Raw genomic sequence first — 25,536 nt, forward strand, 5'->3', positions numbered from 1 at the left:
TTAATACTGCTAATATTGGGTTGGGTTCCAAAACCTTCCATTCCAGAGGAGTGTGGTTCTCAAATGGAATTGCCATTTTTTAGTTGAAAGGTGCTGCGGAGCATTGCAAATCTTTTATGGTCGTGTGATTGTACCAAAATGTATAACCCATTTCAAGACCGTATCAAATTCCTCTTACCCCATCTATGAACAAATTACATACAATGTACACCTATCCTAACCATATTTTTATTATAGTCAAAATGTTATGAAGGGTGCGATTTTCAAGGACCACCTACCACATCAGCTCACCCCCACCCAAGTGCTATACAAAAGTATATAAAAACTAGCTCCCGTCTGACGATCCTGTCAATCATCGCCCCGGATAAAAGGAATCACAGGAAATGGCTATGTCGATAATTTTACAAGGCAAAAAGCAACTTTTCTAGGCATAGTTGACATGGCTATAGGAAAGTTTTTTATCACTATATGACCAACTTTTGACATGGTTTGTATGTTTAACTTAAGTTGAAAAATTAACCATACAGCTAGATGTTTTAACACAGCTCAGAAATTTCAATCATCACAACAAATGGTAAGCAAACTGTTTCCGAGTTTGATTGACAGCTTAATTTTTTTATTATAGAGGACATGTTACAAAGTCCCCAACCCCATGCCATCAGCAACAGCACTCAATTGCTGAAGTCTTCATCACTCAATTGCTGAAGTCTTCATATAAAAATCAGGAATGTCATTAATTTGTCAGTTAAAATAAATCAAAACTCTTTTCAAAGAATCATCTCCATGTTCTAATCCAACGAAAAACAAAATAAGGACTGTGCAGAACATAAACAAAAAGCTAAAAGCAATGACATTGTATAATAGCCTACTGACACCAAGAAAATCTAACACAGAATTAAAAAGACTAGTTTGCATCTGACATCACTGTCAATCAAACTCCCCACAACCCTTGATTGTCAATAGCGCGTAAAAGGAAGGTTGATTCATCTGGTGCCGATCGGAGAAAAGGAATCGCAGAAAATGGCGACAAATTACGATACTTAAGCCAAAAAGCAACTTTTCTAGGCATTGTTGACATGGTGCTTTCAGGAAAGAAAGTGTCCTATTACTAAGACCTAACTTTTGAGATGGTTTGTATATTTGAAGATGCAAAATTAACCATAAGGCACACTGTTTTTACCGCCGCATTCAGAAACTCAATCATCACAACACTCGTAAACAAACCATGCCTGAGTTTGATTGACAGATGACGTCAGACGCAAACTAGTCTTTTTAATCCTGTCTTTGATTATAGCGCATCTGAGCTTATTTATATGCCTACTCAGAGAGAAAACACCAGTTAACTTGGAGCCAGTTTTTGTGCAAACATAATGACAAATCTATAAACTACCAAAGCTATATGAAGCAGTGGCTTGTATGGAGGAATAAAAACTGGCTGGAAGAAGATGTGGTTAGGATTAAACATGACAATGATTATTATGAAAGTTTAGTTTTACGCTAGCAAAAAATAAAGGGTTGTTGCACGTTATGCAAATGCTTTGTTCAACATATGCAATGGGGAAGTGGGTTCTTCTGCAGATGACAAAATTGATTCCTTTGATGCAAAACTGTCATAAAGATCAACATAATTAACTTATAATACAGCCACAAAAAGGGTTTAGGGTTGCTAGATAGCAAGTTGAAGATAAAGAATTTGGGGGTGCTTGAGAGTTGAAGATAAAGTTAAGGTCTAGGGGTGCTACCAAGTTGAAGATAAAAAGTTTGAAAGTTCTCAAAACGCAAATGCCTCATGCAGGGAAAACAGAACTGAAAAATATGAACCTGAAAACTGAAACCCTTGACTGAAAAAGTCAAATGTGAAGCAACTTGATCAGTCTTCATCATTAGCACCCATCTCATCTGTTTCGAACGAATCTGGCCAATAGACTGAATTAAGAGCGAAAGAACACATTTCAGAAGGCACAGGAAAGGAACCAAGTTTACAATTTATTTTGTCCATTCTCAAATCATATTAAATACCACATAATTCAATCTACAAGCATATATGCCTCTAAATGAGGTAATATTTGATGAAAGAGACGAAAAGCAGACACCCTCCACAAAAACATATTTGGGTTTTGAGCAACTATAACCGACACAGGTGGTTGTACAAACATGTATTATTGCAACACCACTCTATTGAAATGCTTTGGGGAGTGTCTGTCTTTTGTCTCTTTTATCAAAAAATCACTTGTTTTGAGGCATATATGCTTGTAGACAGAATTCTACAGTGTTTTGTGAATCATTATGGCTGTATTATAAGTAATTTATGTTGTACGGACATTTTTATCTTCAAATAAATCCAACATTATGTTTTTCTTTCAATATTTAACTCTTTCAATAATTGCAACAAGTTTGCTTTCCAGGGATGAAAGCCCACTTTTGCCAGCATGAAAATGACCAGAATGGCCCTAAAACAGGCTGAAAATAAAAGAAATTGCGTAAATATGGACTACACAGAAAGCCTGAATTCAGGTAAAAGCCTGAAAACTTACATCCCTGTTTTCTAACATGCAACAACCCATTTCTTTTTGGTTAGCGTATATCAAGCAGTAGGATTACAGAACTAACCTTGCATTTGTTGTAGTTTATCTATAGACAGTATAATCAAGAGAATACACAGAATTCAGAAATGGAATACAATGCTATATTATTTTCCAAATAACTTATAAAACTGCATTTTGACAACCACCCCATTTGATACACATAACCTCAAGAATCGTTCATGAAAAATACCTAAAAGTTGATAATATTAATAGGTGCTTGCAGGTAGTGTGAATTTCCCAATATGCAAAGTGAAAATCGAGTCACAAGTTAAAGCGCACCTCCAATGAGAGTTGAGTCTTGCCATTTAATTTTGTTTTCCATTTTGTTCTGATTTCAGGTTTATATTCCAAAGTTTCCTCATTTTAGTCAAGAAATGACTCCAGTAGAACTCAAAGTTAATAAAGAATGTTGAAACCATTTCTATAAAACCCTTTGCACATATCTGCTACCCAAATGAGGTTCTCCATGCAAACATAATACCCAAAGGTGTATTTTGTATCTTGCAAATGCAAGTTTCTTGCAGGCTTTTACACAATGCGCTGGAATGCTATAACAAAATGTGTACACTAAATTAAGCATACATATGTAAGGCGTATGCACAAACAGTGCGCACTATCCAAGAAGAACCTCATTTTGAGATAACGGTGCAAAGGGTCTTATCCATGGGCAGGAAAAACCTCCAATGTATCTTTGGCCCCTGAATATGTTTAAAGCAAAACCTCGTATGTAACCTATACACAGTTTTGTTTTAAACATGTTTAAGGGCCAAAGACACATAGGAGGTTTTTCCCGCCCATGGATGATATTCCCATTATTAGTCCACACCACACCAAGCACAGTAAGACCTGATCAAACACTGGGTTATTCCAATTGAAATCCATACACCCCCTATGGAAGACAAGACCTTAATCTTCCACACAGGGAGTGTGAATTTCAAATGGGGTTACCTGAATGGGTGACTCCATTTGAAGTCTACACCCCCCTGTGTGGGATATTAAGATCATGTCTTCCATAGGGTGTATGGATTTCAACTGGAATAGCGCATTAGATGAATTATGTGATGCCAATCTCTACCTATTATAGCACAATGCAACATTCGCTCACTGAGTAGGTATTTGACTTTGAGTACTTAAAAAATTAATTTTGCGTTCAAATAGATGATCTTCCTCTTTTTCAGCCATTTAATCCTGTCCAATATTATAAGATCCTTTCAAAATCATAAAATCTGTCAATTAACTCTACTGGTTCTCAAAAAAGTGCTAAATCTGCTAGTCAGTCATCCAGTTCTTTCAACCAGTAGCAATTTATGCGAGCCAATAACAGGAACTTACTTGAGACGAAGAAAAATTGTGACATGTAACCAAATCAAATGACCTTTTCAGAGTCTACCTTGCTCCAAATACCATGGTAACAAAAAATTCAATGTGTACTAGTACTTCCATTTTCCTACAAAAAGTTGATCACAATAACCCAGTTACCATTTCAGCAAGTTTCAGTCCAAGCATCCCATGTGCACATACCCCAGTAACAAACTAACTGGTTAAATAGGAAAATTTTTGTATAATTTCTAGTGCTAGAGATTTAATTGCAAGAAAGCTACAAGTGCTTCACATACCTCAATATCAACTTTGTTTGATCAAGTCTCACTTTAAAATTAAAATCCCCCTCAAAAGAAAAAATGATTGCAGTGTGTCCTTTAAGAAGGCCACCTGTTACACATACCTAGATCATCAGCTCCCAGCTTCTCAGCGATGATGACTTTCTGTTGTTCAATCTGTTCTCTTTCTTCTTGTAGGTTCTTGTGTTCACTCTCCAATGCCTCTAATCTTTCTTGGACTGCACTCAGCTCTGTGGCTAGGTCGTGTCTGCCCAGTTCAGAGTTGGCGATGGCTTCTTCGTACTCTTGCTTCTCGGCCTCAAGTCCTTCAAGTAGTCCTGAAATAAAAAATTAATTAATTAATGCATTCGTTTACATATAGTACTTTAGACCAGCTCCCCATTTTATACCTGGGTGGAGTGGGACACACAAGATAAAGTGTGTTGCCCAAGTAGCTGTGACAGGATTCGAGCCCACAACCTTAGATCAACCTGCCCTACAACATGGTTAAGGTGGAATCTCCCCGGTTGTGGGCAAAAATATTAACTTTACAAATTGGAATTAAGGACAAAAATACCTTTCTTTTGCTTTTTGTTTGACAACAATCGGAGCTTCCATTCAAAAGTTATATTCAAAAATGTAACTTCGCAAGGCAAATTTAAAAAAATTAATTCTTATGTATTTTAAAATCATATCTCAAAAAATAATCAGGATTTTGACCTCTAATCTTTACTATTATTTGTGATAATTCAAGTGTGTCTTTTCCAAATCAAAATTATAATAAAACAATGTTTCTAAAATATACAAAATCCTAAAAACAGTGTTTCTAGACTAAAATTCACTCAATTGCTGATAGCTCGAAAACATTTTTTTCGCGAACACATGTCCACACGGAACATGATATCTCAAAAAGTATTTGAGGTATGGACTTCAAATTTGAACTGAGTGTTGCTGATATGCAGGGCTTTAAATTGAACTAGAAGTTTTTAATTCCAAGCTTGGGAACTATGTTGTTGCTATGGCAGCATCAAAATAGCATACAACAATAATTATTAAATTTTGAATTTGACCTTTGACCTCCTGGTAGACCCCAAAGACATCACATGATTATCATAATTCTAGTTCAAATTCGAGTCCTGTCTATGAAGAACACATTCCCAAAATTTCATTTTGATTGATAAAACACTTTTTGAGATATCATGTTCCAAAGGTCTCTACCTTTGAAATTTACCAAATCCAATATGGCGGCCATTACCATTGCAACAGGTCATATGACCAACAATCTGAGTACTGGATTTGAATCAAATTTGTTTAAGGTATACATGCCACCTAGTTATGGGAAGTTTCATTCACTAAGTTTACCTATACACGCTTTAGATTCCAGCTCACCCAAACCGGGGAGATTCCACCTTAATTATTGAGGGAATCACACACAGATACATGACAGGCCAGGGGACAACATTTGATTCTATTACCTCTAACTCTATAAACCAATGCTTAGAGCAATTGCCTAATCCTGACCTGACAAGTCGCTCAAGGAAGAACTGCAGACCTTGAAAAAAATGGTTATTTCCTGCCAAGCCCACTCAAATTTCCCTCTTGCAGGGCAGAATTTCCCTCTATTTCTTATGTATTTCTTTATCTAAAGAGGATAAATTTCCCTCCAAAATGCAAAATTTCCCGGCAAGGAGCTTGCTGTATTGCCCACATTTTCCCACCATTATCATCTCCAAGTTTTCAGTTTGCACTCTAATGATTATGTCATTAGTTTGGTTTTCAAAAGGTTAATTGGTGGGACATCGTCGGTCTTATCAAGGCTCTTTATTTTACAGATCATCAACTGATTTCAAATGCGCAAACTACTCTGATAGTCTGATCAAGAATAGTTTACTGTGCTCTGATATTAGCGATCATTAAAAAAAAGGGAAAAAACTCAGGGACTCTGCTTAGAAGCGCACACCCCTATTTCACAATTGACCTTCACAGACAGGATCAGCACTCCCACGTTTTGTACGGGTTACAACAAGACAATTAGCAACAAGTTCCTTGTCCAGGGGAATTTCAAGCCAACTCAATTTTTCCACAAGAGTATACTAAACCATCACCAGGGTTTGACTCCGCCACCTCTCACACCATAGTTGAACACCTTATCGATTGAGCTTACTTGACATGACATTACCACCCATTTCTAGCCATACCTTGTATCTTGTGCATTTCAATCTGCAAGTCTGTTGACAATACCACCCATTTCTAGCCATACCTTGCATCTTGTGCATTTCAATCTGCAAGTCTGTTGACATTACCCATTTCTAGCCATACCTTGTATCTTGTGCATTTCAATCTGCAAGTCTGTTGACATTACCCATTTCTAGCCATACCTTGTATCTTGTGCATTTCAATCTGCAAGTCTGTTGACATTACCCATTTCTAGCCATACCTTGTATCTTGTGCATTTCAATCTGCAAGTCTGTTGACATTACCCATTTCTAGCCATACCTTGCATCTTGTGCATTTCAATCTGCAAGTCTGTTGACATTACCCATTTCTAGCCATACCTTGCATCTTGTGCATTTCAATCTGCAAGTCTGTTGACATTACCCATTTCTAGCCATACCTTGTATCTTGTGCATTTCAATCTGCAAGTCTGTTGACATTACCCATTTCTAGCCATACCTTGCATCTTGTGCATTTCAATCTGCAAGTCTGTTGACATTACCCATTTCTAGCCATACCTTGCATCTTGTGCATTTCAATCTGCAAGTCTGTTGACATTACCCATTTCTAGCCATACCTTGCATCTTGTGCATTTCAATCTGCAAGTCTGTTGACATTACCCATTTCTAGCCATACCTTGTATCTTGTGCATTTCAATCTGCAAGTCTGTTGACATTACCCATTTCTAGCCATACCTTGTATCTTGTGCATTTCAATCTGCAAGTCTGTTGACATTACCCATTTCTAGCCATACCTTGTATCTTGTGCATTTCAATCTGCAAGTCTGTTGACATTACCCATTTCTAGCCATACCTTGCATCTTGTGCATTTCAATCTGCAAGTCTGTTGACATTACCCATTTCTAGCCATACCTTGTATCTTGTGCATTTCAATCTGCAAGTCTGTTGACATTACCCATTTCTAGCCATACCTTGTATCTTGTGCATTTCAATCTGCAAGTCTGTTGACATTACCCATTTCTAGCCATACCTTGCATCTTGTGCATTTCAATCTGCAAGTCTGTTGACATTACCCATTTCTAGCCATACCTTGTATCTTGTGCATTTCAATCTGCAAGTCTGTTGACATTACCCATTTCTAGCCATACCTTGTATCTTGTGCATTTCAATCTGCAAGTCTGTTGACATTACCCATTTCTAGCCATACCTTGCATCTTGTGCATTTCAATCTGCAAGTCTGTTGACATTACCCATTTCTAGCCATACCTTGCATCTTGTGCATTTCAATCTGCAAGTCTGTTGACATTACCCATTTCTAGCCATACCTTGCATCTTGTGCATTTCAATCTGCAAGTCTGTTGACATTACCCATTTCTAGCCATACCTTGTATCTTGTGCATTTCAATCTGCAAGTCTGTTGACATTACCCATTTCTAGCCATACCTTGTATCTTGTGCATTTCAATCTGCAAGTCTGTTGACATTACCCATTTCTAGCCATACCTTGTATCTTGTGCATTTCAATCTGCAAGTCTGTTGACATTACCACCCCTTTCTAGCCATCCCTTGCATCTTTGCATTTGCATCTTGTGCATTTCAATCTGCAAGTCTGTTGACATTACCCATTTCTAGCCATACCTTGCATCTTGTGCATTTCAATCTGCAAGTCTGTTGACATTACCCATTTCTAGCCATACCTTGCATCTTGTGCATTTCAATCTGCAAGTCTGTTGACATTACCCATTTCTAGCCATACCTTGTATCTTGTGCATTTCAATCTGCAAGTCTGTTGACATTACCCATTTCTAGCCATACCTTGCATCTTGTGCATTTCAATCTGCAAGTCTGTTGACATTACCCATTTCTAGCCATACCTTGTATCTTGTGCATTTCAATCTGCAAGTCTGTTGACATTACCCATTTCTAGCCATACCTTGTATCTTGTGCATTTCAATCTGCAAGGCTGTTGTCAAGCCATACCTTGTATCTTGTGCATTTCAATCTGCAAGTCTGTTGACATTACCCATTTCTAGCCATACCTTGTATCTTGTGCATTTCAATCTGCAAGTCTGTTGACATTACCCATTTCTAGCCATACCTTGTATCTTGTGCATTTCAATCTGCAAGTCTGTTGACATTACCCATTTCTAGCCATACCTTGCATCTTGTGCATTTCAATCTGCAAGTCTGTTGACATTACCCATTTCTAGCCATACCTTGCATCTTGTGCATTTCAATCTGCAAGTCTGTTGACATTACCCATTTCTAGCCATACCTTGCATCTTGTGCATTTCAATCTGCAAGTCTGTTGACATTACCCATTTCTAGCCATACCTTGCATCTTGTGCATTTCAATCTGCAAGTCTGTTGACATTACCCATTTCTAGCCATACCTTGCATCTTGTGCATTTCAATCTGCAAGTCTGTTGACATTACCCATTTCTAGCCATACCTTGCATCTTGTGCATTTCAATCTGCAAGTCTGTTGACATTACCCATTTCTAGCCATACCTTGCATCTTGTGCATTTCAATCTGCAAGTCTGTTGACATTACCCATTTCTAGCCATACCTTGCATCTTGTGCATTTCAATCTGCAAGTCTGTTGACATTACCCATTTCTAGCCATACCTTGCATCTTGTCTTGTGCATTTCAATCTGCAAGTCTGTTGACATTACCCATTTCTAGCCATACCTTGTATCTTGTGCATTTCAATCTGCAAGTCTGTTGACATTACCCATTTCTAGCCATACCTTGCATCTTGTGCATTTCAATCTGCAAGTCTGTTGACATTACCCATTTCTAGCATTACCCATTTCTAGCCATACCTTGTATCTTGTGCATTTCAATCTGCAAGTCTGTTGACATTACCCATTTCTAGCCATACCTTGTATCTTGTGCATTTCAATCTGCAAGTCTGTTGACATTACCCATTTCTAGCCATACCTTGCATCTTGTGCATTTCAATCTGCAAGTCTGTTGACATTACCACCCATTTCTAGCCATACCTTGTGCATTTCAATCTGCAAGTCTGTTGACATTACCCATTTCTAGCCATACCTTGTATCTTGTGCATTTCAATCTGCAAGTCTGTTGACATTACCCATTTCTAGCCATACCTTGTATCTTGTGCATTTCAATCTGCAAGTCTGTTGACATTACCCATTTCTAGCCATACCTTGCATCTTGTGCATTTCAATCTGCAAGTCTGTTGACATTACCCATTTCTAGCCATACCTTGTATCTTGTGCATTTCAATCTGCAAGTCTGTTGACATTACCCATTTCTAGCCATACCTTGTATCTTGTGCATTTCAATCTGCAAGTCTGTTGACATTACCCATTTCTAGCCATACCTTGCATCTTGTGCATTTCAATCTGCAAGTCTGTTGACATTACCCATTTCTAGCCATACCTTGTATCTTGTGCATTTCAATCTGCAAGTCTGTTGACATTACCCATTTCTAGCCATACCTTGTATCTTGTGCATTTCAATCTGCAAGTCTGTTGACATTACCCATTTCTAGCCATACCTTGTATCTTGTGCATTTCAATCTGCAAGTCTGTTGACATTACCCATTTCTAGCCATACCTTGTATCTTGTGCATTTCAATCTGCAAGTCTGTTGACATTACCCATTTCTAGCCATACCTTGCATCTTGTGCATTTCAATCTGCAAGTCTGTTGACATTACCCATTTCTAGCCATACCTTGTATCTTGTGCATTTCAATCTGCAAGTCTGTTGACATTACCCATTTCTAGCCATACCTTGTATCTTGTGCATTTCAATCTGCAAGTCTGTTGACATTACCCATTTCTAGCCATACCTTGCATCTTGTGCATTTCAATCTGCAAGTCTGTTGACATTACCCATTTCTAGCCATACCTTGCATCTTGTGCATTTCAATCTGCAAGTCTGTTGACATTACCCATTTCTAGCCATACCTTGCATCTTGTGCATTTCAATCTGCAAGTCTGTTGACATTACCCATTTCTAGCCATACCTTGTATCTTGTGCATTTCAATCTGCAAGTCTGTTGACATTACCCATTTCTAGCCATACCTTGTATCTTGTGCATTTCAATCTGCAAGTCTGTTGACATTACCCATTTCTAGCCATACCTTGTATCTTGTGCATTTCAATCTGCAAGTCTGTTGACATTACCCATTTCTAGCCATACCTTGCATCTTGTGCATTTCAATCTGCAAGTCTGTTGACATTACCCATTTCTAGCCATACCTTGCATCTTGTGCATTTCAATCTGCAAGTCTGTTGACATTACCCATTTCTAGCCATACCTTGCATCTTGTGCATTTCAATCTGCAAGTCTGTTGACATTACCCATTTCTAGCCATACCTTGCATCTTGTGCATTTCAATCTGCAAGTCTGTTGACATTACCCATTTCTAGCCATACCTTGTATCTTGTGCATTTCAATCTGCAAGTCTGTTGACATTACCCATTTCTAGCCATACCTTGTATCTTGTGCATTTCAATCTGCAAGTCTGTTGACATTACCCATTTCTAGCCATACCTTGTATCTTGTGCATTTCAATCTGCAAGTCTGTTGACATTACCCATTTCTAGCCATACCTTGTATCTTGTGCATTTCAATCTGCAAGTCTGTTGACATTACCCATTTCTAGCCATACCTTGTATCTTGTGCATTTCAATCTGCAAGTCTGTTGACATTACCCATTTCTAGCCATACCTTGCATCTTGTGCATTTCAATCTGCAAGTCTGTTGACATTACCCATTTCTAGCCATACCTTGCATCTTGTGCATTTCAATCTGCAAGTCTGTTGACATTACCCATTTCTAGCCATACCTTGCATCTTGTGCATTTCAATCTGCAAGTCTGTTGACATTACCCATTTCTAGCCATACCTTGCATCTTGTGCATTTCAATCTGCAAGTCTGTTGACATTACCCATTTGACATTACCCATTTCTAGCCATACCTTGCATCTTGTGCATTTCAATCTGCAAGTCTGTTGACATTACCCATTTCTAGCCATACCTTGCATCTTGTGCATTTCAATCTGCAAGTCTGTTGACATTACCCATTTCTAGCCATACCTTGCATCTTGTGCATTTCAATCTGCAAGTCTGTTGACATTACCCATTTCTAGCCATACCTTGTATCTTGTGCATTTCAATCTGCAAGTCTGTTGACATTACCCATTTCTAGCCATACCTTGTATCTTGTGCATTTCAATCTGCAAGTCTGTTGACATTACCCATTTCTAGCCATACCTTGCATCTTGTGCATTTCAATCTGCAAGTCTGTTGACATTACCCATTTCTAGCCATACCTTGTATCTTGTGCATTTCAATCTGCAAGTCTGTTGACATTACCCATTTCTAGCCATACCTTGCATCTTGTGCATTTCAATCTGCAAGTCTGTTGACATTACCCATTTCTAGCCATACCTTGCATCTTGTGCATTTCAATCTGCAAGTCTGTTGACATTACCCATTTCTAGCCATACCTTGCATCTTGTGCATTTCAATCTGCAAGTCTGTTGACATTACCCATTTCTAGCCATACCTTGTATCTTGTGCATTTCAATCTGCAAGTCTGTTGACATTACCCATTTCTAGCCATACCTTGCATCTTGTGCATTTCAATCTGCAAGTCTGTTGACATTACCCATTTCTAGCCATACCTTGCATCTTGTGCATTTCAATCTGCAAGTCTGTTGACATTACCCATTTCTAGCCATACCTTGCATCTTGTGCATTTCAATCTGCAAGTCTGTTGACATTACCACCATTTCTAGCCATACCTTGCATCTTGTGCATTTCAATCTGCAAGTCTGTTGACATTACCACCCATTTCTAGCCATACCTTGCATCTTGTGCATTTCAATCTGCAAGTCTGTTGACATTACCCATTTCTAGCCATACCTTGTATCTTGTGCATTTCAATCTGCAAGTCTGTTGACATTACCCATTTCTAGCCATACCTTGCATCTTGTGCATTTCAATCTGCAAGTCTGTTGACATTACCACCCATTTCTAGCCATACCTTGCATCTTGTGCATTTCAATCTGCAAGTCTGTTGACATTACCCATTTCTAGCCATACCTTGCATCTTGTGCATTTCAATCTGCAAGTCTGTTGACATTACCACCCATTTCTAGCCATACCTTGCATCTTGTGCATTTCAATCTGCAAGTCTGTTGACATTACCACCCATTTCTAGCCATACCTTGCATCTTGTGCATTTCAATCTGCAAGTCTGTTGACATTACCCCCATTTCTAGCCATACCTTGCATCTTGTGCATTTCAATCTGCAAGTCTGTTGACATTACCACCTTTCTCGCATCTTGTGCATTTCAATCTGCAAGTCTGTTGATAGCCATACCTTGCATCTTGTGCATTTCAATCTGCAAGTCTGTTGACATTACCCATTTCTAGCCATACCTTGCATCTTGTGCATTTCAATCTGCAAGTCTGTTGACATTACCCATTTCTAGCCATACCTTGCATCTTGTGCATTTCAATCTGCAAGTCTGTTGACATTACCCATTTCTAGCCATACCTTGCTTGTGCATCTCTGTGACATTACCCATTTCTAGCCATACCTTGCATCTTGTGCATTTCAATCTGTTGTTGACATTACCCATTTCTAGCCATACCTTGCATCTTGTGCATTTCAATCTGCAAGTCTGTTGACATTACCCATTTCTAGCCATACCTTGCATCTTGTGCATTTCAATCTGCAAGTCTGTTGACATTACCCATTTCTAGCCATACCTTGTATCTTGTGCATTTCAATCTGCAAGTCTGTTGACATTACCCATTTCTAGCCATACCTTGTAAACCTTGCATCCTTGCATCTTGTGCATTTCAATCTGCAAGTCTGTTGACATTACCCATTTCTAGCCATACCTTGCATCTTGTGCATTTCAATCTGCAAGTCTGTTGACATTACCCATTTCTAGCCATACCTTGTATCTTGTGCATTTCAATCTGCAAGTCTGTTGACATTACCCATTTCTAGCCATACCTTGTATCTTGTGCATTTCAATCTGCAAGTCTGTTGACATTACCCATTTCTAGCCATACCTTGTATCTTGTGCATTTCAATCTGCAAGTCTGTTGACATTACCCATTTCTAGCCATACCTTGTATCTTGTGCATTTCAATCTGCAAGTCTGTTGACATTACCCATTTCTAGCCATACCTTGCATCTTGTGCATTTCAATCTGCAAGTCTGTTGACATTACCCATTTCTAGCCATACCTTGTATCTTGTGCATTTCAATCTGCAAGTCTGTTGACATTACCCATTTCTAGCCATACCTTGCATCTTGTGCATTTCAATCTGCAAGTCTGTTGACATTACAAGTCTGTTGACATTACCATTTCTAGCCATACCTTGTATCTTGTGCATTTCAATCTGCAAGTCTGTTGACATTACCCATTTCTAGCCATACCTTGTATCTTGTGCATTTCAATCTGCAAGTCTGTTGACATTACCACCCATTTCTAGCCATACCTTGTATCTTGTGCATTTCAATCTGCAAGTCTGTTGACATTACCCATTTCTAGCCATACCTTGTATCTTGTGCATTTCAATCTGCAAGTCTGTTGACATTACCCATTTCTAGCCATACCTTGCATCTTGTGCATTTCAATCTGCAAGTCTGTTGACATTACCCATTTCTAGCCATACCTTGTATCTTGTGCATTTCAATCTGCAAGTCTGTTGACATTACCCATTTCTAGCCATACCTTGTATCTTGTGCATTTCAATCTGCAAGTCTGTTGACATTACCCATTTCTAGCCATACCTTGCATCTTGTGCATTTCAATCTGCAAGTCTGTTGACATTACCCATTTCTAGCCATACCTTGTATCTTGTGCATTTCAATCTGCAAGTCTGTTGACATTACCCATTTCTAGCCATACCTTGTATCTTGTGCATTTCAATCTGCAAGTCTGTTGACATTACCCATTTCTAGCCATACCTTGTATCTTGTGCATTTCAATCTGCAAGTCTGTTGACATTACCCATTTCTAGCCATACCTTGTATCTTGTGCATTTCAATCTGCAAGTCTGTTGACATTACCCATTTCTAGCCATACCTTGCATCTCTTGTGCATTTCAATCTGCAAGTCTGTTGACATTACCCATTTCTAGCCATACCTTGTATCTTGTGCATTTCAATCTGCAAGTCTGTTGACATTACCCATTTCTAGCCATACCTTGTATCTTGTGCATTTCAATCTGCAAGTCTGTTGACATTACCCATTTCTAGCCATACCTTGTATCTTGTGCATTTCAATCTGCAAGTCTGTTGACATTACCCATTTCTAGCCATACCTTGTATCTTGTGCATTTCAATCTGCAAGTCTGTTGACATTATCCATTTCTAGCCATCCATTTCTAGCCATACCTTGTATCTTGTGCATTTCAATCTGCAAGTCTGTTGACATTACCATCTTGTGCATTTCTCTGCAAGTCTGTTGACATTACCTTTCTAGCATACCTTGTATCTTGTGCATTTCAATCTGCAAGTCTGTTGACATTACCCATTTCTAGCCATACCTTGCATCTTGTGCATTTCAATCTGCAAGTCTGTTGACATTACCCATTTCTAGCCATACCTTGTATCTTGTGCATTTCAATCTGCAAGTCTGTTGACATTACCCATTTCTAGCCATACCTTGTATCTTGTGCATTTCAATCTGCAAGTCTGTTGACATTACCCATTTCTAGCCATACCTTGTATCTTGTGCATTTCAATCTGCAAGTCTGTTGACATTACCCATTTCTAGCCATACCTTGTATCTTGTGCATTTCAATCTGCAAGTCTGTTGACATTACCCATTTCTAGCCATACCTTGCATCTTGTGCATTTCAATCTGCAAGTCTGTTGACATTACCCATTTCTAGCCATACCTTGTATCTTGTGCATTTCAATCTGCAAGTCTGTTGACATTACCCATTTCTAGCCATACCTTGCATCTTGTGCATTTCAATCTGCAAGTCTGTTGACATTACCCATTTCTAGCCATACCTTGCATCTTGTGCATTTCAATCTGCAAGTCTGTTGACATTACCCATTTCTAGCCATACCTTGTATCATCTTGTGCATTTCAATCTGCAAGTCTGTTGACATTACCCATTTCTAGCCATACCTTGTATCTTGTGCATTTCAATCTGCAAGTCTGTTGACATTACCCATTTCTAGCCATACCTTGCATCTTGTGCATTTCAATCTGCAAGTCTGTTGACATTACCCATTTCTAGCCATACCTTGCATCTTGTGCATTTCAATCTGCAAGTCTGTTGACATTACCCATTTCTAGCCATACCTTGCATCTTGTGCATTTCAATCTGCAAGTCTGTTGACATTACCCATTTCTAGCCATACCTTGTATCTTGTGCATTTCAATCTGCAAGTCTGTTGACATTACCCATTTCTAGCCATACCTTGTATCTTGTGCATTTCAATCTGCAAGTCTGTTGACATTACCCATTTCTAGCCATACCTTGTATCTTGTGCATTTCAATCTGCAAGTCTGTTGACATTACCCATTTCTAGCCATACCTTGTATCTTGTGCATTTCAATCTGCAAGTCTGTTGACATTACCCATTTCTAGCCATACCTTGTATCTTGTGCATTTCAATCTGCAAGTCTGTTGACATTACCCATTTCTAGCCATACCTTGCATCTTGTGCATTTCAATCTGCAAGTCTGTTGACATTACCCATTTCTAGCCATACCTTGTATCTTGTGCATTTCAATCTGCAAGTCTGTTGACATTACCCATTTCTAGCCATACCTTGCATCTTGTGCATTTCAATCTGCAAGTCTGTTGACATTACCCATTTCTAGCCATACCTTGCATCTTGTGCATTTCAATCTGCAAGTCTGTTGACATTACCCATTTCTAGCCATACCTTGCATCTTGTGCATTTCAATCTGCAAGTCTGTTGACATTACCCATTTCTCCATACCTTGCCATACCTTGTATCTTGTGCATTTCAATCTGCAAGTCTGTTGACATTACCCATTTCTAGCCATACCTTGCATCTTGTGCATTTCAATCTGCAAGTCTGTTGACATTACCCATTTCTAGCCATACCTTGCATCTTGTGCATTTCAATCTGCAAGTCTGTTGACATTACCCATTTCTAGCCATACCTTGCATCTTGTGCATTTCCATCTGCAAGCCCGTTGACATTACCCATTTCTAGCCGTGCCTTCCATCTTGAGCAATCTGCAAGTCTGTTGACATTACCCATTTCTAGCCATACCTTGTATCTTGTGCATTTCAATCTGCAAGTCTGTTGACATTTCTACCCATTTGTGCATTTCAATCTAGCCATACCCTTGTATCTTGTGCATTTCAATCTGCAAGTCTGTTGACATTACCCATTTCTAGCCATACCTTGTATCTTGTGCATTTCAATCTGCAAGTCTGTTGACATTACCCATTTCTAGCCATACCTTGTATCTTGTGCATTTCAATCTGCAAGTCTGTTGACATTACCCATTTCTAGCCATACCTTGCATCTTGTGCATTTCAATCTGCAAGTCTGTTGACATTACCCATTTCTAGCCATACCTTGCATCTTGTGCATTTCAATCTGCAAGTCTGTTGACATTACCCATTTCTAGCCATACCTTGCATCTTGTGCATTTCAATCTGCAAGTCTGTTGACATTACCCATTTCTAGCCATACCTTGCATCTTGTGCATTTCAATCTGCAAGTCTGTTGACATTACCCATTTCTAGCCATACCTTGCATCTTGTGCATTTCAATCTGCAAGTCTGTTGACATTACCCATTTCTAGCCATACCTTGCATCTTGTGCATTTCAATCTGCAAGTCTGTTGACATTACCCATTTCTAGCCATACCTTGCATCTTGTGCATTTCAATCTGCAAGTCTGTTGACATTACCCATTTCTAGCCATACCTTGCATCTTGTGCATTTCAATCTGCAAGTCTGTTGACATTACCCATTTCTAGCCATACCTTGTATCTTGTGCATTTCAATCTGCAAGTCTGTTGACATTACCCATTTCTAGCCATACCTTGCATCTTGTGCATTTCAATCTGCAAGTCTGTTGACATTACCCATTTCTAGCCATACCTTGCATCCTGTGCATTTCAATCTGCAAGTCTGTTGACATTACCCATTTCTAGCCATACCTTGCATCTTGTGCATTTCAATCTGCAAGTCTGTTGACATTACCCATTTCTAGCCATACCTTGTATCTTGTGCATTTCAATCTGCAAGTCTGTTGACATTACCCATTTCTAGCCATACCTTGTATCTTGTGCATTTCAATCTGCAAGTCTGTTGACATTACCCATTTCTAGCCATACCTTGTATCTTGTGCATTTCAATCTGCAAGTCTGTTGACATTACCCATTTCTAGCCATACCTTGCATCTTGTGCATTTCAATCTGCAAGTCTGTTGACATTACCCATTTCTAGCCATACCTTGCATCTTGTGCATTTCAATCTGCAAGTCTGTTGACATTACCCATTTCTAGCCATACCTTGCATCTTGTGCATTTCAATCTGCAAGTCTGTTGACATTACCCATTTCTAGCCATACCTTGTATCTTGTGCATTTCAATCTGCAAGTCTGTTGACATTACCCATTTCTAGCCATACCTTGTATCTTGTGCATTTCAATCTGCAAGTCTGTTGACATTACCCATTTCTAGCCATACCTTGCATCTTGTGCATTTCAATCTGCAAGTCTGTTGACATTACCCATTTCTAGCCATACCTTGCATCTTGTGCATTTCAATCTGCAAGTCTGTTGACATTACCCATTTCTAGCCATACCTTGTATCTTGTGCATTTCAATCTGCAAGTCTGTTGACATTACCCATTTCTAGCCATACCTTGTATCTTGTGCATTTCAATCTGCAAGTCTGTTGACATTACCCATTTCTAGCCATACCTTGTATCTTGTGCATTTCAATCTGCAAGTCTGTTGACATTACCCATTTCTAGCCATACCTTGCATCTTGTGCATTTCAATCTGCAAGTCTGTTGACATTACCCATTTCTAGCCATACCTTGTATCTTGTGCATTTCAATCTGCAAGTCTGTTGACATTACCCATTTCTAGCCATACCTTGTATCTTGTGCATTTCAATCTGCAAGTCTGTTGACATTACCCATTTCTAGCCATACCTTGCATCTTGTGCATTTCATCTGCAAGTCTGTTGACATTACCCATTTCTAGCCATACCTTGCATCTTGTGCATTTCAATCTGCAAGTCTGTTGACATTACCCATTTCTAGCCATACCTTGCATCTTGTGCATTTCAATCTGCAAGTCTGTTGACATTACCCATTTCTAGCCATACCTTGTATCTTGTGCATTTCAATCTGCAAGTCTGTTGACATTACCCATTTCTAGCCATACCTTGCATCTTGTGCATTTCAATCTGCAAGTCTGTTGACATTACCCATTTCTAGCCATACCTTGTATCTTGTGCATTTCAATCTGCAAGTCTGTTGACATTACCCATTTCTAGCCATACCTTTCTTCATCTTGTGCATTTCAATCTGCAAGTCTGTTGACATTACCCATTTCTAGCCATACCTTGCATCTTGTGCATTTCAATCTGCAAGTCTGTTGACATTACCCATTTCTAGCCATACCTTGCATCTTGTGCATTTCAATCTGCAAGTCTGTTGACATTACCCATTTCTAGCCATACCTTGTATCATCTTGTGCATTTCAATCTGCAAGTCTGTTGACATTACCCATTTCTAGCCATACCTTGTATCTTGTGCATTTCAATCTGCAAGTCTGTTGACATTACCCATTTCTAGCCATACCTTGTATCTTGTGCATTTCAATCTGCAAGTCTGTTGACATTACCATTTACCTTGCAATCTGCTGTTGACATTACCCATTTCTAGCCATACCTTGCATCTTGTGCATTTCAATCTGCAAGTCTGTTGACATTACCCATTTCTAGCCATACCTTGCATCTTGTGCATTTCAATCTGCAAGTCTGTTGACATTACCCATTTCTAGCCATACCTTGTATCTTGTGCATTTCAATCTGCAAGTCTGTTGACATTACCCATTTCTAGCCATACCTTGTATCTTGTGCATTTCAATCTGCAAGTCTGTTGACATTACCCATTTCTAGCCATACCTTGTATCTTGTGCATTTCAATCTGCAAGTCTGTTGACATTACCCATTTCTAGCCATACCTTGCATCTTGTGCATTTCAATCTGCAAGTCTGTTGACATTACCCATTTCTAGCCATACCTTGCATCTTGTGCATTTCAATCTGCAAGTCTGTTGACATTACCCATTTCTAGCCATACCTTGCATCTTGTGCATTTCAATCTGCAAGTCTGTTGACATTACCCATTTCTAGCCATACCTTGCATCTTGTGCATTTCAATCTGCAAGTCTGTTGACATTACCCCTTGTATTTTTCTAGCCATACCTTGCATCTTGTGCATTTCAATCTGCAAGTCTGTTGACATTACCCATTTCTAGCCATACCTTGCATCTTGTGCATTTCAATCTGCAAATCTGCAAGTCTGTTGACATTACCCATTTCTAGCCATACCTTGTATCTTGTGCATTTCAATCTGCAAGTCTGTTGACATTACCCATTTCTAGCCATACCTTGCATCTTGTGCATTTCAATCTGCTTGTGCAGTCTGTTGACATTACCCATTTCTAGCCATACCTTGTATCTTGTGCATTTCAATCTGCAAGTCTGTTGACATTACCCATTTCTAGCCATACCTTGCATCTTGTGCATTTCAATCTGCAAGTCTGTTGACATTACCCATTTCTAGCCATACCTTGTATCTTGTGCATTTCAATCTGCAAGTCTGTTGACATTACCCATTTCTAGCCATACCTTGTATCTTGTGCATTTCAATCTGCAAGTCTGTTGACATTACCCATTTCTAGCCATACCTTGCATCTTGTGCATTTCAATCTGCAAGTCTGTTGACATTACCCATTTCTAGCCATACCTTGTATCTTGTGCATTTCAATCTGCAAGTCTGTTGACATTACCCATTTCTAGCCATACCTTGCATCTTGTGCATTTCAATCTGCAAGTCTGTTGACATTACCCATTTCTAGCCATACCTTGTATCTTGTGCATTTCAATCTGCAAGTCTGTTGACATTACCCATTTCTAGCCATACCTTGCATCTTGTGCATTTCAATCTGCAAGTCTGTTGACATTACCCATTTCTAGCCATACCTTGCATCTTGTGCATTTCAATCTGCAAGTCTGTTGACATTACCCATTTCTAGCCATACCTTGCATCTTGTGCATTTCAATCTGCAAGTCTGTTGACATTACCCATTTCTAGCCATACCTTGCATCTTGTGCATTTCAATCTGCAAGTCTGTTGACATTACCCATTTCTAGCCATACCTTGTATCTTGTGCATTTCAATCTGCAAGTCTGTTGACATTACCCATTTCTAGCCATACCTTGCATCTTGTGCATTTCAATCTGCAAGTCTGTTGACATTACCCATTTCTAGCCATACCTTGTATCTTGTGCATTTCAATCTGCAAGTCTGTTGACATTACCCATTTCTAGCCATACCTTGCATCTTGTGCATTTCAATCTGCAAGTCTGTTGACATTACCCATTTCTAGCCATACCTTGCATCTTGTGCATTTCAATCTGCAAGTCTGTTGACATTACCCATTTCTAGCCATATCTTGCATCTTGTGCATTTCAATCTGCAAGTCTGTTGACATTACCTTTCTAGCCATACTTGTGTGCATTTCAATCTGCAAGTCTGTTGACATTACCCATTTCTAGCCATACCTTGCATCTTGTGCATTTCAATCTGCAAGTCTGTTGACATTACCCATTTCTAGCCATACCTTGTATCTTGTGCATTTCAATCTGCAAGTCTGTTGACATTACCCATTTCTAGCCATACCTTGCATCTTGTGCATTTCAATCTGCAAGTCTGTTGACATTACCCATTTCTAGCCATACCTTGTATCTTGTGCATTTCAATCTGCAAGTCTGTTGACATTACCCATTTCTAGCCATACCTTGCATCTTGTGCATTTCAATCTGCAAGTCTGTTGACATTACCCATTTCTAGCCATACCTTTCTAGCATCTTGCATCTTGTGCATTTCAATCTGCAAGTCTGTTGACATTACCCATTTCTAGCCATACCTTGTATCTTGTGCATTTCAATCTGCAAGTCTGTTGACATTACCCATTTCTAGCCATACCTTGTATCTTGTGCATTTCAATCTGCAAGTCTGTTGACATTACATTTCTAGCCATATTTCTCTTGTGCATTTCAATCTGCAAGTCTGTTGACATTACCCATGTCTAGCCATCTTGTATCTTGTGCATTTCAATCTGCAAGTCTGTTGACATTACCCATTTCTAGCCATACCTTGCATCTTGTGCATTTCAATCTGCAAGTCTGTTGACATTACCCATTTCTAGCCATACCTTGTATCTTGTGCATTTCAATCTGCAAGTCTGTTGACATTACCCATTTCTAGCCATACCTTGTATCTTGTGCATTTCAATCTGCAAGTCTGTTGACATTACCCATTTCTAGCCATACCTTGTATCTTGTGCATTTCAATCTGCAAGTCTGTTGACATTACCCATTTCTAGCCATACCTTGCATCTTGTGCATTTCAATCTGCAAGTCTGTTGACATTACCCATTTCTAGCCATACCTTTCTAGCATCTTGTGCATTTCAATCTGCAAGTCTGTTGACATTACCCATTTCTAGCCATACCTTGTATCTTGTGCATTTCAATCTGCAAGTCTGTTGACATTACCCATTTCTAGCCATACCTTGTATCTTGTGCATTTCAATCTGCAAGTCTGTTGACATTACCCATTTCTAGCCATACCTTGTATCTTGTGCATTTCAATCTGCAAGTCTGTTGACATTACCCATTTCTAGCCATACCTTGCATCTTGTGCATTTCAATCTGCAAGTCTGTTGACATTACCCATTTCTAGCCATACCTTGTATCTTGTGCATTTCAATCTGCAAGTCTGTTGACATTACCCATTTCTAGCCATACCTTGTATCTTGTGCATTTCAATCTGCAAGTCTGTTGACATTACCCATTTCTAGCCATACCTTGTATCTTGTGCATTTCAATCTGCAAGTCTGTTGACATTACCCATTTCTAGCCATACCTTGTATCTTGTGCATTTCAATCTGCAAGTCTGTTGACATTACCCATTTCTAGCCATACCTTGCATCTTGTGCATTTCAATCTGCAAGTCTGTTGACATTACCCATTTCTAGCCATACCTTGCATCTTGTGCATTTCAATCTGCAAGTCTGTTGACATTACCCATTTCTAGCCATACCTTGTATCTTGTGCATTTCAATCTGCAAGTCTGTTGACATTACCCATTTCTAGCCATACCTTGCATCTTGTGCATTTCAATCTGCAAGTCTGTTGACATTACCCATTTCTAGCCATACCTTGTATCTTGTGCATTTCAATCTGCAAGTCTGTTGACATTACCCATTTCTAGCCATACCTTGCATCTTGTGCATTTCAATCTGCAAGTCTGTTGACATTACCCATTTCTAGCCATACCTTGTATCTTGTGCATTTCAATCTGCAAGTCTGTTGACATTACCCATTTCTAGCCATACCTTGTATCTTGTGCATTTCAATCTGCAAGTCTGTTGACATTACCCATTTCTAGCCATACCTTGCATCTTGTGCATTTCAATCTGCAAGTCTGTTGACATTACCCATTTCTAGCCATACCTTGTATCTTGTGCATTTCAATCTGCAAGTCTGTTGACATTACCCATTTCTAGCCATACCTTGTATCTTGTGCATTTCAATCTGCAAGTCTGTTGACATTACCCATTTCTAGCCATACCTTGCATCTTGTGCATTTCAATCTGCAAGTCTGTTGACATTACCCATTTCTAGCCATACCTTGCATCTTGTGCATTTCAATCTGCAAGTCTGTTGACATTACCCATTTCTAGCCATACCTTGCATCTTGTGCATTTCAATCTGCAAGTCTGTTGACATTACCCATTTCTAGCCATACCTTGCATCTTGTGCATTTCAATCTGCAAGTCTGTTGACATTACCCATTTCTAGCCATACCTTGTATCTTGTGCATTTCAATCTGCAAGTCTGTTGACATTACCCATTTCTAGCCATACCTTGCATCTTGTGCATTTCAATCTGCAAGTCTGTTGACATTACCCATTTCTAGCCATACCTTGTATCTTGTGCATTTCAATCTGCAAGTCTGTTGACATTACCCATTTCTAGCCATACCTTGCATCTTGTGCATTTCAATCTGCAAGTCTGTTGACATTACCCATTTCTAGCCATACCTTGTCTCTTTGTGCATTTCAATCTGCAAGTCTGTTGACATTACCCATTTCTAGCCATACCTTGCATCTTGTGCATTTCAATCTGCAAGTCTGTTGACATTACCCATTTCTAGCCATACCTTGTATCTTGTGCATTTCAATCTGCAAGTCTGTTGACATTACCCATTTCTAGCCATACCTTGTATCTTGTGCATTTCAATCTGCAAGTCTGTTGACATTACCCATTTCTAGCCATACCTTGTATCTTGTGCATTTCAATCTGCAAGTCTGTTGACATTACCCATTTCTAGCCATACCTTGCATCTTGTGCATTTCAATCTGCAAGTCTGTTGACATTACCCATTTCTAGCCATACCTTGCATCTTGTGCATTTCAATCTGCAAGTCTGTTGACATTACCCATTTCTAGCCATACCTTGCATCTTGTGCATTTCAATCTGCAAGTCTGTTGACATTACCTATTTCTAGCCATACCTTGTATCTTGTGCATTTCAATCTGCAAGTCTGTTGACATTACCCATTTCTAGCCATACCTTGCATCTTGTGCATTTCAATCTGCAAGTCTGTTGACATTACCCATTTCTAGCCATACCTTGTATCTTGTGCATTTCAATCTGCAAGTCTGTTGACATTACCCATTTCTAGCCATACCTTGCATCTTGTGCATTTCAATCTGCAAGTCTGTTGACATTACCCATTTCTAGCCATACCTTGTATCTTGTGCATTTCAATCTGCAAGTCTGTTGACATTACCCATTTCTAGCCATACCTTGCATCTTGTGCATTTCAATCTGCAAGTCTGTTGACATTACCCATTTCTAGCCATACCTTGTATCTTGTGCATTTCAATCTGCAAGTCTGTTGACATTACCCATTTCTAGCCATACCTTGTATCTTGTGCATTTCAATCTGCAAGTCTGTTGACATTACCCATTTCTAGCCATACCTTGTATCTTGTGCATTTCAATCTGCAAGTCTGTTGACATTACCCATTTCTAGCCATACCTTGTATCTTGTGCATTTCAATCTGCAAGTCTGTTGACATTACCCATTTCTAGCCATACCTTGCATCTTGTGCATTTCAATCTGCAAGTCTGTTGACATTACCCATTTCTAGCCATACCTTGCATCTTGTGCATTTCAATCTGCAAGTCTGTTGACATTACCCATTTCTAGCCATACCTTGTATCTTGTGCATTTCAATCTGCAAGTCTGTTGACATTACCCATTTCTAGCCATACCTTGCATCTTGTGCATTTCAATCTGCAAGTCTGTTGACATTACCCATTTCTAGCCATACCTTGCATCTTGTGCATTTCAATCTGCAAGTCTGTTGACATTACCCATTTCTAGCCATACCTTGTATCTTGTGCATTTCAATCTGCAAGTCTGTTGACATTACCCATTTCTAGCCATACCTTGCATCTTGTGCATTTCAATCTGCAAGTCTGTTGACATTACCCATTTCTAGCCATACCTTGTATCTTGTGCATTTCAATCTGCAAGTCTGTTGACATTACCCATTTCTAGCCATACCTTGCATCTTGTGCATTTCAATCTGCAAGTCTGTTGACATTACCCATTTCTAGCCATACCTTGTATCTTGTGCATTTCAATCTGCAAGTCTGTTGACATTACCCATTTCTAGCCATACCTTGTATCTTGTGCATTTCAATCTGCAAGTCTGTTGACATTACCCATTTCTAGCCATACCTTGTATCTTGTGCATTTCAATCTGCAAGTCTGTTGACATTACCCATTTCTAGCCATACCTTGCATCTTGTGCATTTCAATCTGCAAGTCTGTTGACA

At 39.1% G+C, this 25,536-nt stretch overlaps 1 protein-coding gene across 1 annotated transcript in view; it reads right to left on the minus strand.

Annotated features, from left to right (window-relative positions):
* The window catches only part of LOC140150874 (uncharacterized), a 164,835-nt gene that overhangs the window by 50,153 nt on the left and 89,146 nt on the right, over positions 1-25,536 (minus strand). Inside the window, 2 exon segments of the mRNA XM_072173022.1 lie at positions 2,611-2,631; positions 4,309-4,521. Coding sequence (XP_072029123.1) covers positions 2,611-2,631; positions 4,309-4,521 — 234 coding nt within the window.

This window comes from Amphiura filiformis, chromosome 4 (assembly GCF_039555335.1).
Source record: "Amphiura filiformis chromosome 4, Afil_fr2py, whole genome shotgun sequence".
Lineage (NCBI taxonomy): Eukaryota > Metazoa > Echinodermata > Ophiuroidea > Amphilepidida > Amphiuridae > Amphiura > Amphiura filiformis.